Genomic DNA, 15,330 nt, shown 5'->3' on the forward strand with positions numbered 1-15,330 from the left:
ATGCTGTTGGGGCAATCTGACTGGCCAGACTTTGGGTAGGACAGAAGCTCAGAGCTACAAAGGGTTAAAGACTGCTACTACTTAATCCCAGTCTGGGCTGTACATATTTTTCAAGATGCCATTGGTTGCAGGATGCTGATCAGGCATCCCAAATGCTGTGGTATGCATTGCGGAAGCTCAGCAGAATAGGAAAAGACAAGGCGGGGGAGGTGCTTGATAACCCAGGAACTAGGCCTGGCCTGTAGGAAAGTCAGCAATTTAGGACCCGGTGCTAAGGTAAAATAGGAATGGCGAAAAGACAACTCCAGGATGGGCACCCTGAGGAAAAGGTGGCTTCCTAGGCTTACGTCCTAAGTAGATAATGTTAGGAGAAACTCCACAGTGTCTGGCAACCAGTTCCTAGCCACCTGCATATTCCGGTATTGCACATAATAGAATTTTATCCTAAATCTGAGGAGCCTTTCCTAGGGGACAGAAACCTTATTTTCTCACAAGTAAGTGCAGGTCAAGAGCCACTTCTTCGCTTAGAGACTGGTCTCCATGCGGCCCTAAGAAGGCTGTGTTCATCACGGAGCAGCTGAACGCCAGGTGGCAACACAGCTGCCTCCATATTCCCCAAACTCTGGCTCCAGCGTGGACATGACCCCAAAACATGCCAGGAGCGAAGGCAGGGGCTCATGAAAGCACAACTAACTAGCACTTGAACTCCTGCTCCAACCACAGCTGCCCTCCCTGGACTCGCCAGCCTCACAGGTGTAGGCAGGGTTACAGTTCTGAGCCTCCTAACCTACTCTAGGGGGACAGTCTGAGGGAGTCCCAGATCTAACTCTCATCCCTCGTCACCTAGGAAGGCCACTACCTTCTATCAGTTTCCTTTCTAGGTGTGGCTGGGCTGCACTGCGACCTTGTATTCCCTAGGGGCGCTCATTAGTGCGTGTGTATGGGAATGAGGGCTTTAGCTCTTGCTGTACACCCAACTCAAGGTAGCCAAGGTGGTGGCTAAACGTCTGAGGTTTCCAGCTCCCTTGTCATGTATGAAGAAATAAAGCTGGCCGCTTAAAATTCATCAGCCTGACTCCAAACCCTGATGCAAACACTTTGACAGTTACTGTCTTTGGAGTCTGTTCTGGATCAGAGGCATGCAGGCCAGTCGGCTAACCACTGGGCTTTCAAAATAAAGCTTCATCGGAGGGCAGCTGTACTCATTATGTATTTTGTGTGGACTGTTGTGACAGAGACCATGTAGCCCACAGAACCCAGAGTCATCTGGCCCTTACAGGACATTTGCCAGGCCCTGCCCTAGCTCCTTATTCTCCCTACTATCACTCCTTAGCATGTCCCCAGCCCCCACTACCCTGAAAGGCGTTGTAACCAGCTGTTCTCTAATAGGATAAGAGGGTCGTCACCTTCCAGCTGCGGCTCCAGCCCACTGAACATCACAAGTACGCCTCCCCCTGACGCCTCCTCTCCCGGAGGCAAGAAGGTAAGCATGCCGGCTTAGACTAAGAGAGCCTCTGACCACATTCTCTCACCCTGGAGGCTGCACTACAGAACTACAGTGGTTTCTGGGATAAGTCAAGACACTGTTTCCTCCTTGAAATAAACGTGTGAGACTGGCTACAAAGCATGCTGACATCTCGGGAGGCTTCCGTGTGAGTGCAGGGGAGCAGGAAGACGGTTTTGAGGAGAGAGGAATTGTCAGTCCCTTTAATTGAGGCCACAATTCAGGGACTCCCGTGAGGGAAGGATTAGTGAGGACCCATAGTGCCTTGGGAAGGATTAGTGAGGACCCATAGTGCCTTGTGGCCAGGAACTTCAAGTGAACCGGTACCAGTAGTAAAAAAAATCAAAAGCCTTAGCCACACTTTGCAAGTCAAGCCAGGCTGTACAGCTGAACACTTGAGGAGGTCTGTCACCAAGATGTGTCCCTGTGGTGCCATAGTAACGGCCACAAGTGCTTCATCAGCCACCAGCCCTCACGAAGAGCTAGCTGTCTAGAAGATGACACTATAAAGAGGTTTGTTTTCCTTTTTTACTAGAGAACTTTCTAACCTAGGTAATTATACTAAGTTAAAAACCTATTAATAGCACCCAAGATCAGGACAGCACAAGAGGCTCTGCGCGTGGAATCTCCCTTCCTCTATCTCCCAGCCACACACAGAGACACCAAGAATGAACTCAGTTGTGCTTCCCAAGGGACAAGTACCACAAGCAAAGCAGAGCTTTTCAAAACTGAGTTCCTTGCAGACTCAGGGTGCCCAGATGTGGTGCTGTCTGGATGGGTGAGTGTGGGGACATCTGATGGGGACAGGAGGAAGGGCAACTTACTCCACTTCCGCAAGTTTCCATTTGAAAAGGGGTCTTGATTCCCCCAGGCTATTAAAAGTCAACCCATTGACGGGTAAGAACACGCCCACAGCAAGGCGGCGGAGCCTGGCTTTGCTGTGTGCTAGTTACGCAATTGCTCACATCTTCTAAGCTCCATTTTCCTTATTATGAGGCCGATACCAGTAGGACAGCAGTGGTCTCTGTCCCTGAGGCTCTGCTATATGACAGTGACTGTGGATGCCCCTGGAGCTAGGGAGTAAGAAAATACCATCAGTAGGTTAATGTGGCCTCCAGACCTACTGCTTGCCTGCAGGACTCTGAGCTCTCATCCTATCCCCTACGGTGGTCTCCCGGACATAGTTCCCCTCAGCTAGCTGGTTGTCATTCTAGTCTACGCTTATCCCCGGGACAGCTTTCACATCTGCCTTTTCACTTCTTACACAGAAAAATCCAAGCTCTCCTGAATTAGAACAAACCTGCGTATCCCACATCATAAAGCCTGAAGTGTTTCTGAGGTGTTTATATAATTTTTTTCCTCCTTCAATGAATTTTTAAAATGAGCCTAGAATAAAATTTGAATTTTTTAAAAAAATAAGTCCTTGGCAACTGGACTTAAGAGAAAAGCAGGTCTGAGTTAAAAAATAACTGCAGCATTAAATGGCTTGGCAAGGGGCTGGAGAGATGGCTCAGTGGTTAAGAGCACTGCCTGCTCTTCCGAAGGACCCGGGTTCAATTCCCAGCACCCACATGGCAACTCACAACTTCTGTAACTCCAAGATCTGACACCCTCACACCAATGTACATAGATTAAAGTTAAATAAAATATATTTTTAAAAAAAAATGGCTTGGCAAATCTGAGCAAAGGTGGCCCTTCAAGTCAGTAGTTTTGTCATTTAGCCTGAAGCTGTTTCATGGATCCTGGGGGAGTTAGTCCCCTAGGGACACTAAGTCAAGTTCAATTAAGCAGGAGACTCTTAAGACCCTTACAAGGATTTGCCAGGTCAAGACTGTTTTCATACAATGTTAGAAAGTTACCTTTTGTTTTCACTATTTATAAAAACTCATGTCACCAAACTGTTCAAAGTCATTGTATTTGTCCCTACCACACACACAATAAAATGTAAGCCAGTTTAACCCTGAAGCAATAGAAATGGTTAATGGAGGCGCTGCAGAGCTGGCTCAGCTGTAAAGGGCTGGCTGCTCTTGCAGAGAATCCTGGTGTGATTTCCAGCACCCACATAGCAGCTCACAACAGCCTGTGACTCCCAGTCCAGGGAAGTCGGCTCCCCTCTTCTGGCCTCCAAGGCTACTGCACACATGTGGTACACAACGTATTTTTATATATAAGCAAGAACACTCGTATAAAAATTAAAATGAAAAATCAATGGAACCTTACTGCATACCCACCATTATAGTTGTCTCACAAGCTAAGCCAGCCGCTCTTTCCATACACTTGTCACTTGAAGGAAACCGAGTGGCGGTGATAAAATTCGGGCTTTCAGTCAAGGCTGGGAGTTTTAGAAAGGTCATAGCTTCTACTTTGAGCCCAAATAGCTTCCTCAAACTTACAAGAAGGCACAGTGGCAATATCCTCGTGTTAACTTGAAAGATCTGCTGACTCACTCACCAGTACTGGCTAATGCAGTGCTTCTCATTCTTCCTGAGGCTGCGGCCCCCAATGCAGCTCCTCATGTGGTGGTGACCCATGACCAAAAAGTTACTTTTGTTTCTACTTTATAACTATAAGTTTGTTGCTGTGAGTTGTAAGTATCTGGTATGTAGAATATCTGATATGCAACCCCCGTGAAAGGGTCATTTGACACGGAAGAGGTGGTGTCACAGTGTCCAATGCAAGCTATTTCAAAGTCACTCAAGACCAATCCAGTCTAAGTGAACTAATACGTTCTAAGAGATCAGTGCAGGCTGTTTCAGAATCATCTAAGGGATATCCTTTCTGAGTGCCAAGATATATCCATGGACTTTTAACATACTAGGGTGCCTTGATTCCACACTGTAATGAACATCTAAGAGGCATATACTTAAGTGCTGAGGCACTATTAAAGGATATGAACATGTTGAAAAGGCTATTTCTTCCTCATACAACCACTTATTTGTTGGCTGTTCAAAGTCATTTACAGACTGGAGAGGGTATGAGAATCTATCTGAACTTTGTTAAGCCACAAGTTATATTTGCAAAGTTAAAAAACATTAACACACTTTAAACTTTTTATATTTGCAATTTTTCATTGAAATGTTTTGGTTAACTTGTGTTTTTCTTTTTTCTTTCTTTCTTTTTTTTTTTTTTAAAGGTTTTTTATTTATTTTTGTTCTGTGTGAGAGTGTCAGATCATGGAGTTACAGATAGGTGTGAGCTGTCATATGGGTGCTGGGATTTGAACCTGGGTCTTCTGGAAGAGCAGTCAGCACGCTTAACCACTAAGCCATCTCTCCAGCCCCAAACGTGTTTTTCATTAAAATGCTTTTATTTGTGTTAATATATAAAGTGTATATTTTAAAAATCATGTTAGTTATATAAATATAGCCTACCTAAAACAGGTCTTTTTAGGGTGACTCAGTCACTTTTAAGAAAGAATGTACAGGGATTCCCACACTGCAAAAATGAGGTGTGAAGAAACAAGTTGCAGTGCCATCTGCTGGCAAGGTCTGGTATCAGTGTTTCTGAAACCCAGCAGCCACTGTTTCCTTACTCAGTCTAAATACCTCTCCAACGCTGTGTCTAAGGCTTAGCCCAGGGCCAGGGCAAGGGAGCTTGGTGGGTGGAGACTAGACCAGATTTCTGTGCTGGAGGAGTGACAGTCATCATCACCTTTTAAGAACAGAACACCTAGCCAGCCAGGTGCAGTGGCACACCTGTGATCCCAGTACTCGGGAGGCAGAGGCAGGGGGATCTCTGTGAGTTTGAGGCCAGCCTGGTCTACAAAGTGAGTCCAGGACAGCCAGGGCTACACAGAGAAACCGTCTTGAAAAACAGTAACAAAAGAACAGAGCATCTTACTTCAGCAGTATCTGTTGCCATGTGCCACTCACTCTCTTACAGGGCAGCCTGGGCTCACTGGTGTTCAAGCCTGGGCTTTAAATAAATACATGGAGTGTGATCCTACGCAGTCAGTTTGCCCAGCTTCTGTTATCAGCATGCACTGGATAGAGAAAATAGTTAGGGGAGAGGCTATTCCTCCAGTCATGACTGCTTTCTAACAGGTCCTTGTTTGATAGGGGGGAGGAAAAAGGAAGTTGAACACATTTAAACCTCCATCCACTCAGCATCCTTCATTTTCTTAGTAGCAGTGTATATGATAGTAATTGAAATTTCTATGTGAGTGGCAAACATTACATTTCCCCCCTTTGTTTTCAGATTCTCAATGGAGGGACTGCAGACATCCCTTCCGCTGGCCTGCTGCCAGGGCAGGCTCAGGAGGCCCCGGGCTATCCATACTCTGATAGCTCTTCTGTTCTTGGTAAGTCACGGTGACAATGAGTTTGCAAAACTTCTAGCAAAAAGAGAGTCTTAAGAACTGATTACATAAAACAAGTTGGTAAGAACAAACTGGATGTTTGAGATATTTAAATACTTTAGTGACCTATATGCCTCTGCAGCAGTCCAGAGAGGTTTTCCCTACATGGTGTGATACTCTTCAGAGAGCCTATGCAGCTTCAGAGGGTATTAAGAGTCACCCAGTGAGGACAGTTTCTCTCAGCCCATTTGTTTTCCTACCTTCTCCTTTCCTAGTTGCCATTTTTACAACCAATCATCGACCAACTGGTTATCAAAATACTAATGGGCTCAACTCAAATAGTAACATGTACTGAATTTTAAGCATTTTTGCTTTCAATTTTTCTATGTTCTGAAAAGCAGTAACAAAAAAAAATTATGGTAATAGAGCCCACCCCCTCGCAAGATAGCCCCTCACTCCTGTTAAGGGATTTTGTTATAAGTGTGCTTTAGTATTTTTTGCTGACCAGCCTATCTTCTTTCCACAGGTGAGAACCCCCACATAGGCATTGATATGATAGACAATGACCAAGGATCAAGTAGTCCCAGTAATGACGAGGCAGCGATGGCTGTCATCATGAGCCTCTTGGAAGCAGATGCGGGGCTGGGTGGTCCTGTTGACTTTAGCGACTTGCCATGGCCGCTGTAGACACTACATTTTGCTTCGGCAACAGCTACAGTATCAAAGTGCATTACTGGTGAAGTTTTACAGTGTGTGAAGCTTACTGGATAGGGAGAGAGCAGCTTTTATGTACTGACTCCATAAAAGCCATCTCAGAGCCATTGATACAAGTCAATCCACCATGTGTAACTTCAGACCAAGTGGAACTAAGCCTGCTCCAGTGTTTCTTCATCATTGAGTTTGGGCTAGCTGTGGATAGCTTGCATTAATTGTATATTTTGGATTTTGTTTGTGTTGAATTTTTTAATCATTGTGCACAGAAGCATCATTGGTAGCTTTTATATGCAAAATGGTCATTTCAGATGTATGGTGTTTTTACACTACAAAGAAGTCCCCCATGTGGATATTTCTTATACTAATTGTATCATAAAGCTGTTTATTCTTCCTTGTAAGAATCCTTTACTATAAATATGGGTTAAAGTATAATGTATTAGACAGTTAAATATTTTTAATAAATGTTTCCCTTGTTCTATAAGTACTGTTCCCATTTTGATAATCAGTGAGAAAAGCTTTACATGCTGCAGGGCTGGTTCATCTATTTCAACAGTGGTTTGAACATATCCCTGCTATTTATTATGTTTACAATACTGTTTTGCTTTTAGAATAATACATAATTCCTCCCATGCTGCTAGCTTAGGTGCACTACAAAAAAGTTTATTTCCAAATTGTAGCTATCTCAACTTACATAAAAACAAAGATGTTAACTCCAATTTTAAGTGTTTTGAATGCAAGTTCAAGATTACAAACTGGCTTCTCTAAGACCTGCAGTTGTATGTTACTGCTAAAACCTCTTCCCGGGGAGACATAAGCAACATCTGTCCTCCTCCTATGGTCCCATCAACAAACTGAGGCATGATTCCACCAAACTAAAGTTTACTTTAGAAACCAGTGGGATTACTGGACTTCCTTATAGAGCATAGGTAAAGGAATTTACTACAAGGGAGCTCCTACCCTCATAGGCCACTCTACAAAGGCTTTACCCAGCAGGGACAATGATGGAGCCTTGAGCCCTTTGCTAGTGTTCCTGTCTGTCTGTCTGTCTGTCTGTCTGTGTGTGTGTGTGTGTGTGTGTGTGTGTGTGTGTGTGTGTGTGTGTGTGTGTGTGTGTACGTACATGCACACACTCTTATGCCTCCCTGAGGCCACGTGCACTTAGGGAAGAGTTGTTACATAACTGGAGGCGGAAGAGGGTCTTGTTGACTCTCTATACCAGGAGCCTGGCTGGGATGATCTCTGGCAAGTAGGCACAGCTAAACTCTGCAAGGCCCCAATTGTTTTGGCTTAGAGGACAGTCCTATACTATTTGTATGGCTACAAACAGTAAAAATACTAATGATTCTTTGTTCTAGACCAATTTGCTGAACAAAGCAGCACAGATTGATGGAAAAAAATCCTGAATTAAGAATGAGAAACTAGCCCTAAGACTTAGGGCTGCTAAACACAGTAGTCATTCCATTTTCATACCCTGAAAATCTTGGCCAGCTGCTTTGGATTTATAGTGATTTTCCTGAATTTATAGGAAATTTAAGTGCCTCTTACAAATATACCAGAGAGATCTTTGGTCTACCTTTTGATTTCCAGTTTTCCTTACACATACATGACACAGAATCTAGCCAAGGTATTTATAAAGTTAGTCAGAAACATTAAAACAATGGAATTTTATTTTGATGAAAAACTTGAGTTTACAATCATTTAGTAAATGAGCAAACAGTTCATTTTCCTATCCCATAACTCTTAAGAAAAAAAGCATCAGTTAATAAATATCTGAACAGATTAAGGGTAAGGCAGACTGGACAGTAAACCACCTCTTGACTTTCACTCTCCCTGCATGTGACTCACTCTAAAAGGGTTACAGAGCTCTAGAGATGAGTGAACCAACACTATAAGCATCAAGTCTCATCCTAATCGTTTAAATAAACCCAAGATAAATATGTTTTTGCTTGTTGTGGGCCAACTATACATACTGTACTGAGGAATACTCTGATAGAAGCACTATGTTATACTGTGCATCACAGCTCTAAAATGGCTTCAACAGCTCCATTTAACCACCATCTATAAAGTGCAACTCTGTAATATTCTGCCTAGGGCACGATGAGTATCAGTCTACATTGAAAGTACCCCAGCTGCCAAAATCCCACCACTTCTGAGAGGACCTAGATGTGTGAAAAAGGACTGTCCCCATACAAAGAACCAACTTCACAAACCTACTGGTAAACAAATACATTTATAGAATTGGAACCAGGATGCTAAAGTTGGACTCATTAAAAAAAACCATTCAGCTACCTTTGGTCTTTAAAAAAGCCTACACTGCAGTATCCTAAACATGTGCATCTCACAATGAAGAAAAGTGGCCTCGCAGTGCAGAATGAGGAGTACAACGTCACTGTGAAGAGTAGCATGCTATGGTTTCAGGAACATCAGCATCACAGCATTGGATTCTGTGCATCAGGATCGAGGTCGTTGTTGCCCGAGGCAGGGTGGCTGGGGAGGCTATCCAGCTCATCCACCTGTGGAGTAGGGTGCATGACTACCAGCTGGTCCTGGGGAATGTCTGCGGCAGCTGCTGCCAGGTTGGTGATAGATTTACTCTTTACACACTGAAAGTCTACATGCCGACTCTTTCCTTCCTCCTTCTCCCAGGACATTCGAATAAAGGGTCTTTGGACATAGTTGTAAATGACTTCTGGGCGGCCCCCTGGCCTTTTCTTTACTTTTTCTTTGTAGGTAGGATATCCTGGAGGAAAGAAAGGAATTTTAAAAAGGGACACGGACAAATTTAGACAAGACACACACACACAACTTCTCATCCAAGTTAGTTGTTGGGAGCTTTTCTTGTGCAGATCCTGAACAAATGGCAATTATAATAAAGAAACAGATATTCATGCACCCAGCCATCAGGTTAACTGCTGGAAACTAAAACCTGAGACGTAATTCACAAAACCTGTCACCATCTTTTCAGGTACTCAGTAACTCAACCACTACAAAACATTTTTAAAGTGGAGCGGTGAGGGTGGGTCTCCATACACTGGTATAGAGTCTGCAGCTGATCTAGGCTCTCTGTTCACTGGCAACACTCACTCTCCTCTTAGGATGACCAGGCCTAAGGCAATTCCTGCCTCCATCAGACCTCCAGCTTCCTTAAGCATCAGTCTCATCTCTATATTGCCTTAGAATTGTCATTTCTTTGTGTTGAGTAGCAAAGAATACTCAGTGCTCCAGCCGTCTCTTCAATTCTGCAGCTAGTTCTGCAACGGCGGAACTTTCATACCATTTTACTATGACTGCCTCAGCAGTGACATAAACTTGTATCTGCAAAGAGCTTTCCTTAATTATACTGTCTCTTTCTGAATCAGAGTCACTAAAAATTAACAACTAGTAAAAACAACCCAAAGTTTCAGAAAACTTTTATTTATCAGTAAAGAGATTTTTCCAAAGACATAAAGTCCTTAGAAAATACTATACACAGTATTTTCCTTATCCCTCCATTCTATCAGTATCTTCTATCTTTATCTCAACTAGAGATAAACAAAATTTTCTGTAACAGGCTATAGTACATATTTCAATCTTATGAATGATACGGTTTCTATTGAACTGGCCAACTGCCACTGTGAAGTGAATCAGCCAGAGAAGAAAGAAATGACTACAATAAAACTGTTTTTAAAAAGGCAACATATTGGATTTGTTTTGTATCATTTAAAAAAAAAATGGTATCAGAAAGAGAGAGGCCTCAGACAGTAGAAGATCAGTTAGTACTGTCTAGGGTGTGTACAGCCTGTGTGTGACAGGAGTGAGGAGGCCTGAAGGGTGTTAGGAGATGGTAAACAAAGCCGTTCGCCTTCTCAACGCCAGGAGGTTTCTTTATCTCACAGTTTCAGTCCCCAGCCATGGGGAGGTGCACCCCCAGAGGTCAGAAGGGTTCTTTTTGGATTTCCTTGATCTTGATCATTCCTAGACCTTCAGAAGTCTCAACTTCCTGTGTGACTGTATTCCCAGCTTTCTTCCATAGAGAATCCCCTCTACATAAATGGAATCATAATGCATGCCTGCTTTAAAACTGCTAATCTTCTTGTTTGATGCTTCAAGGCAGACGATATGTATTGCCCCAGCTGTATAAACGGACTCGGTCTCAGCTACCTTCATGCTGTATTTCCTCTCACACTAAAGCTCTCAAAAAGACTGCTTACAACAGACTTCCCTTCTTCCTGAATATGCTTTTGTGGTTTTACACAAATTGTTCTTGAGTTCGATTCCCTCTGGAACTTCTGCAATTCCAATATTTTTTCCTCTCTTGGCAAAAACACTAACAGTCCACACTGAGCTAAGAATTTGTTTCTTATGTTCCAAAGCATTCATGTTACATAAAAGTACCTACAACACTAAATGGTAATTCCATTTGTGTTATGTCTGACTCCTACCTAAGCAGAGTTCTCTCATGGCAGAGCCAGCATCTCCAGAGCCTAGTGTTGTACAACATACCCTAATGTAGTCCATAATATGCTGCAGGCACTGAACCAATAGAGACCCTACAATGAATAACTACCAGAGCTAACAGTGACAGCCTTTTCACAGACACGTATCTTCCTGTTTCCTTTTTAAATGTTTGTGTATGTACATGTGTGCATGTGCACCGTGTGTATGTGGGTGCCAGAGTCAGATCCTCTAGAACTGGAGTGAAAAGCAGTTGAGGCTGCCTGATACGGGTATTGAGATATCCAGTGCTCTGAACTCATAAGCCATCTCTCTCCAGCCCCAGACATGTATCTTTCTTAGAGTATTTTTCGCTTTAAAAAAAATAGTCTGTCTCTGGCCACTTCACTGAACAATAATGTTTAACAGCTATTGTATCAAAGAACTTAAAAGTACCAGCTACCTTGAAGGTGTCTATGCTCTCCTAAGGCAAATGACATTTGACATAAAGTCACAACAACAACAACTAAAGAAGCGCATGGTGTGTGCACAACCATGTTCCGGTGACTTTTCTTGTGCTTGCTCTTAATGGATGAGCAAAAAGCAGAGGGAAGCACAGGCAGAGAGAGAGAGAGAGTGGCATGAGATACCCATCAGATGCAGAAGCATGCGAGACACGCCTGAGACTTGGAATAGAGGGCATGTACTAGAAGACCATGGCCAGTAATATTTGATCCCACAGTGGAGAGCTTTAAATACATGCTGCTGCTGCTGCTGCTGCTGCTGCTGCTGCTGCTGCTGCTGCATGAAGGATTAAAGCCAGGGCCTATGGTGCACATGCTAGAAAGCATCCTTCCACTAAGCTACATTCTCAACCCTAAATTATACTCTTTATTTATTTGTTTGTTTTTCATTTTTCGAGACAGGGTTAGTCTCTGTAACCCTGGCTGTCCTAGACTCGCTATTTAGACCAGGCCGACTGCTGACCTCGAACTCAGAGATCACCTGCCTCTGCCTGCTGACATTAAAGGTCTGTACCACCACGCTTGGCACAATAATATTCTTATTAAACAAAAAGAACCTAAGGATATTCAAGCTTGGTTTGATGAAAGTATACAGAAAGCAAATGCAATCTTTACTATCCTACCATTCCTGCTCAGAATATAAAAGGCAGATTTAATTCACAAGCTTATGTAATTAGTTTCCCAGTTTTAAACTTTCTGTATTTTGTTGTTGTTGTTTTGTTTTGTTTTTGTTTTATAGACAGGGTTTCTCTATGTAGCCTTAACTGTCTTGGACTGGCTTTGTAGACCAGTCTGGCCTTGAACTCACAAAGATCCATCTACCTGCCTTGGCCTCCTGAGTGCTGGGATTACAGGTGTGCTACACCATGTTTGGCTAACTTCTTGTATTCTATGGGAATGATTTCAATACTACTACTTTAGGTTTTAGGCTTTAAACTTTAAACTTTGTTAAAAATCTCAGTTAAGTACTATGACCAAAGCTAATTTTCCACCAAATTCAGGCACAGCACCTAATGACGGAACAAAAGGCAAATGATGACTATGCCTGTTGGAAAGAGGAGCAAACTCATGTGGCCCTGTACTGACTCTAGAACGCAACTCTTTGAGATTGACAGACATCCCATTAAGGATAAAGGAAGCAACCCTCAAAGATGCATGTTTTGTTGGAACTGTGGTGTGGAGATTATTTAAGGCAGAAATTATTTGCATTTTCCCATCTTTATACCAGACACTTCTGAGGTTTTTGTTGTAGTTATTATTGGTCCAGTTTCATAAGTGATGGGATCAGACATGCCACTGTGGCCAGCAAAGATACTTTTCACTTACCCTCATCACTTACCAATACCCAAAATCTGTTTATCATTAAGTAACATCTAATAGACAGGCCTAGCTATAGTGCTATCAACACATAAGTGTGGATCCTGGGTAATGGGACTGAGCACTCCTCTAGTCTTACACCCACCACCCCTTCTCACGTGCTCACATCCTCTCACACACTCACATCCTCCCTGATCGTCCCCATGTCTTAGACACCAACTCAATCCAGCTCTCAAAGAAGTCAACACATTCAAGCCTCAAAATCAGATTTCTTCTGAGAGACTTGGAATTGGGAAGGCTAGAGTGGGTACAGGGAACAGGGTGACAAAAGGTTAACACTCCTAGGATTGAAGCTATTTACTTGTTTATTTTCTTCCCTTTTCTTTGTTTGGGAGGAAGTTTAGGCAGCCTAGCCTCAAACTTGCTAGACAAGGAAGCCTGGTGCTCCTGACCTTCCTCCTCCTTCCCAGGTGTGTGTGACAATGCCCAGCTTCTTACTCACAGACTTGATGGAAAAGCTGAGAGTCTACAAACCAGTTATAAAAGAGATGCTTAAAAAAAAAAAAAAAGAGAGATGCTTCAGAGCTTCAGAATCTCGAAGCAGTTATTGAAATAAATGCAGAGGAGTGTAATTACTGTCTAGCCAAAGTCAAGATTAACTTATCTAAGCCTGTAATGTGTCTGGACAAGTATTGTTTTAAATATTGGCTGTTTGAGGGGAAAGAAAACCCCACTTAATACAGCGTTTTCCGAAGTACTTAGATTCTGACATCACAAAGTCCTAGACTCAGACCCCTGCTTTGTCAGGTCTTCCCAGGAAAACTTTAACAGCTTACTTAACCTCTTATGCAGAAAAGTGCTGTGTAATCATGCAGACTTCACAGGGAAAAGCTCTACTTCATAAAATATTAGCTAATAAAGATAAAAAGCTTCAAAGAACTTAAAATGCCTTGTGCTTTTATTTCCTAATGAGGTTACTCGGTCCAGTAAGGCTTGCCCATGAGTTTTGATAACTAGGCCGTGCTCAGTGGGGAGAGTGCAGAAGGACAAAGGCGAACACTGGTCCAAGTCAGGTGACACACTGCTACTGTCCCTCACTGTCCCTTACTATCCTGTTTTGGGTACTCTTTTACATGTTGAAGTAACCTATTCTTGTGATCCTTTGGCACCTCCCCAGGTCCTCACCTAGCAGAAGCATCTTCACTGTCATCGCCACAAACACAGACTGAGAATTTACTTGTTGGTACTGTTTTGAGTGTGTTTCTTGTGTTAACTCAGCTCATCCTTACAATAGCCATTTAAAGTACTTATTAATGTTCCCCAATTCCAGAAAAACACGCTGATTTAAGTGCTGTGGCTGATGCACAACAATTCATTCCAAAGTAATCTGACTACAGAGCCTTTATGCACACGATCCAGTACAGACATTTTAAGAAGGCTATTTTGTTGTTCTTGCTTGTTTTTAAATATTTATTTATTTATTTAATGTGTACAAGTGCTCTATCTGCATGTATACCTGCAGGCCAGAGGAGAGCATCAGATCATATTATAGATGGCTGTGAGCTAGTATGTGGGTGCTGGGAATTACATTCAAGACCTCTGGAAGAGCAGCCAGTGATCTTAACTGGTGAGCCATGTCTCCGGCCCTATTTGTAGCACTGTCTGTCCTGGAACTCGCTCTGTAGACCAGGCTGGTCTCAAATTTACAGAAATCAGCCTGCCTCTGCCTCCCAAGTGCTGAGATTAAAGGTGTGCGCCACTACAATTGGCGGGATACTTGGTCTTAAGGGTATCTTAAAACGGAAAAAACATCCATCAAGGCTATCTAAGGTATATGCATTTAAGAGATGAGCAAGCAAGCTATGCAACTGTATATAACTTGAATACTAGCATACAGTGAGACAAGTATTGCTTCTATACGCATTTTCAAAAGGTGCTTTCAAAACATATTAGGCCTCTAATCATCACTAAACCATCAGCCCTGTCAACTTTATGGGAATTATACATGTGAGTCAACAAATACCATGTGGGTTTTGCTAATGAATCAGAGGATGCCATGAGAAGATTAAAAAAAAAAAAAAAAATCACATTTCTGTATCAACAGGGGATCTTATGGAACACATACTAATTTCTAATGGCTTTCATGTGTCCTCTCGAAGAAAGCCTGTGTCTGTCATGTGTTTATCCCAACATCATTCAGTAACCATTTGAGAGTGCTCTTCTCCAACAAATTAATTAAACTTACATAAACAGATTTATATTTTAAAAATTTATTTTTAAAGAAAATAAACTGAAAACATCTTACCTTCTATTCCCAATCTAATCTTCTTAAGACCCCTCTCCTTCAGAACTGATTTGGCCACATCTCTGTTTTCAATGTACTTGAAAAATCTATATAATTTTGTGCTATAAATAACTGGAATCAAGAAGACAAAAGTATTTCACATTAACATGAAAGTACTTATGAAATTAACTTCAATTTACCTTGATCATCAAAGGGACCTGACATCCCTAAAAGCCGAAATAATGGATGCACTAATGCCAAAGGAAGACTAGCCAAC

The 15,330-nt window shown here is 42.5% G+C and overlaps 2 protein-coding genes across 6 annotated transcripts in view; one reads left to right on the forward strand and one right to left on the reverse strand.

Annotated features, from left to right (window-relative positions):
* Bmal1 (basic helix-loop-helix ARNT like 1) overlaps positions 1-6,651 on the forward strand; it is a 48,330-nt gene extending 41,679 nt beyond the window's left edge. Inside the window, exons 17-19 of the mRNA XM_051149251.1 lie at positions 1,390-1,483; positions 5,702-5,804; positions 6,328-6,651. Coding sequence (XP_051005208.1) covers positions 1,390-1,483; positions 5,702-5,804; positions 6,328-6,488 — 358 coding nt within the window. The 3' untranslated portion in view covers positions 6,489-6,651. The remainder of the gene's footprint in view (positions 1-1,389; positions 1,484-5,701; positions 5,805-6,327) is intronic.
* Positions 6,652-8,164: 1,513 nt separating this feature from the next.
* Btbd10 (BTB domain containing 10) overlaps positions 8,165-15,330 on the reverse strand; it is a 57,051-nt gene continuing 49,885 nt past the window's right edge. For all 5 annotated transcript variants that reach the window (XM_051149244.1, XM_051149243.1, XM_051149242.1 and 2 more), the window contains 2 exons: positions 15,075-15,185; positions 8,165-9,255 (listed from right to left, as the gene is read on the reverse strand). In XM_051149244.1, the coding sequence (XP_051005201.1) occupies positions 8,945-9,255; positions 15,075-15,185 (422 nt within the window). In that variant the 3' untranslated portion in view covers positions 8,165-8,944. The remainder of the gene's footprint in view (positions 9,256-15,074; positions 15,186-15,330) is intronic.

This window comes from Acomys russatus, chromosome 7, assembly GCF_903995435.1.
Source record: "Acomys russatus chromosome 7, mAcoRus1.1, whole genome shotgun sequence".
Taxonomy (NCBI): domain Eukaryota; kingdom Metazoa; phylum Chordata; class Mammalia; order Rodentia; family Muridae; genus Acomys; species Acomys russatus.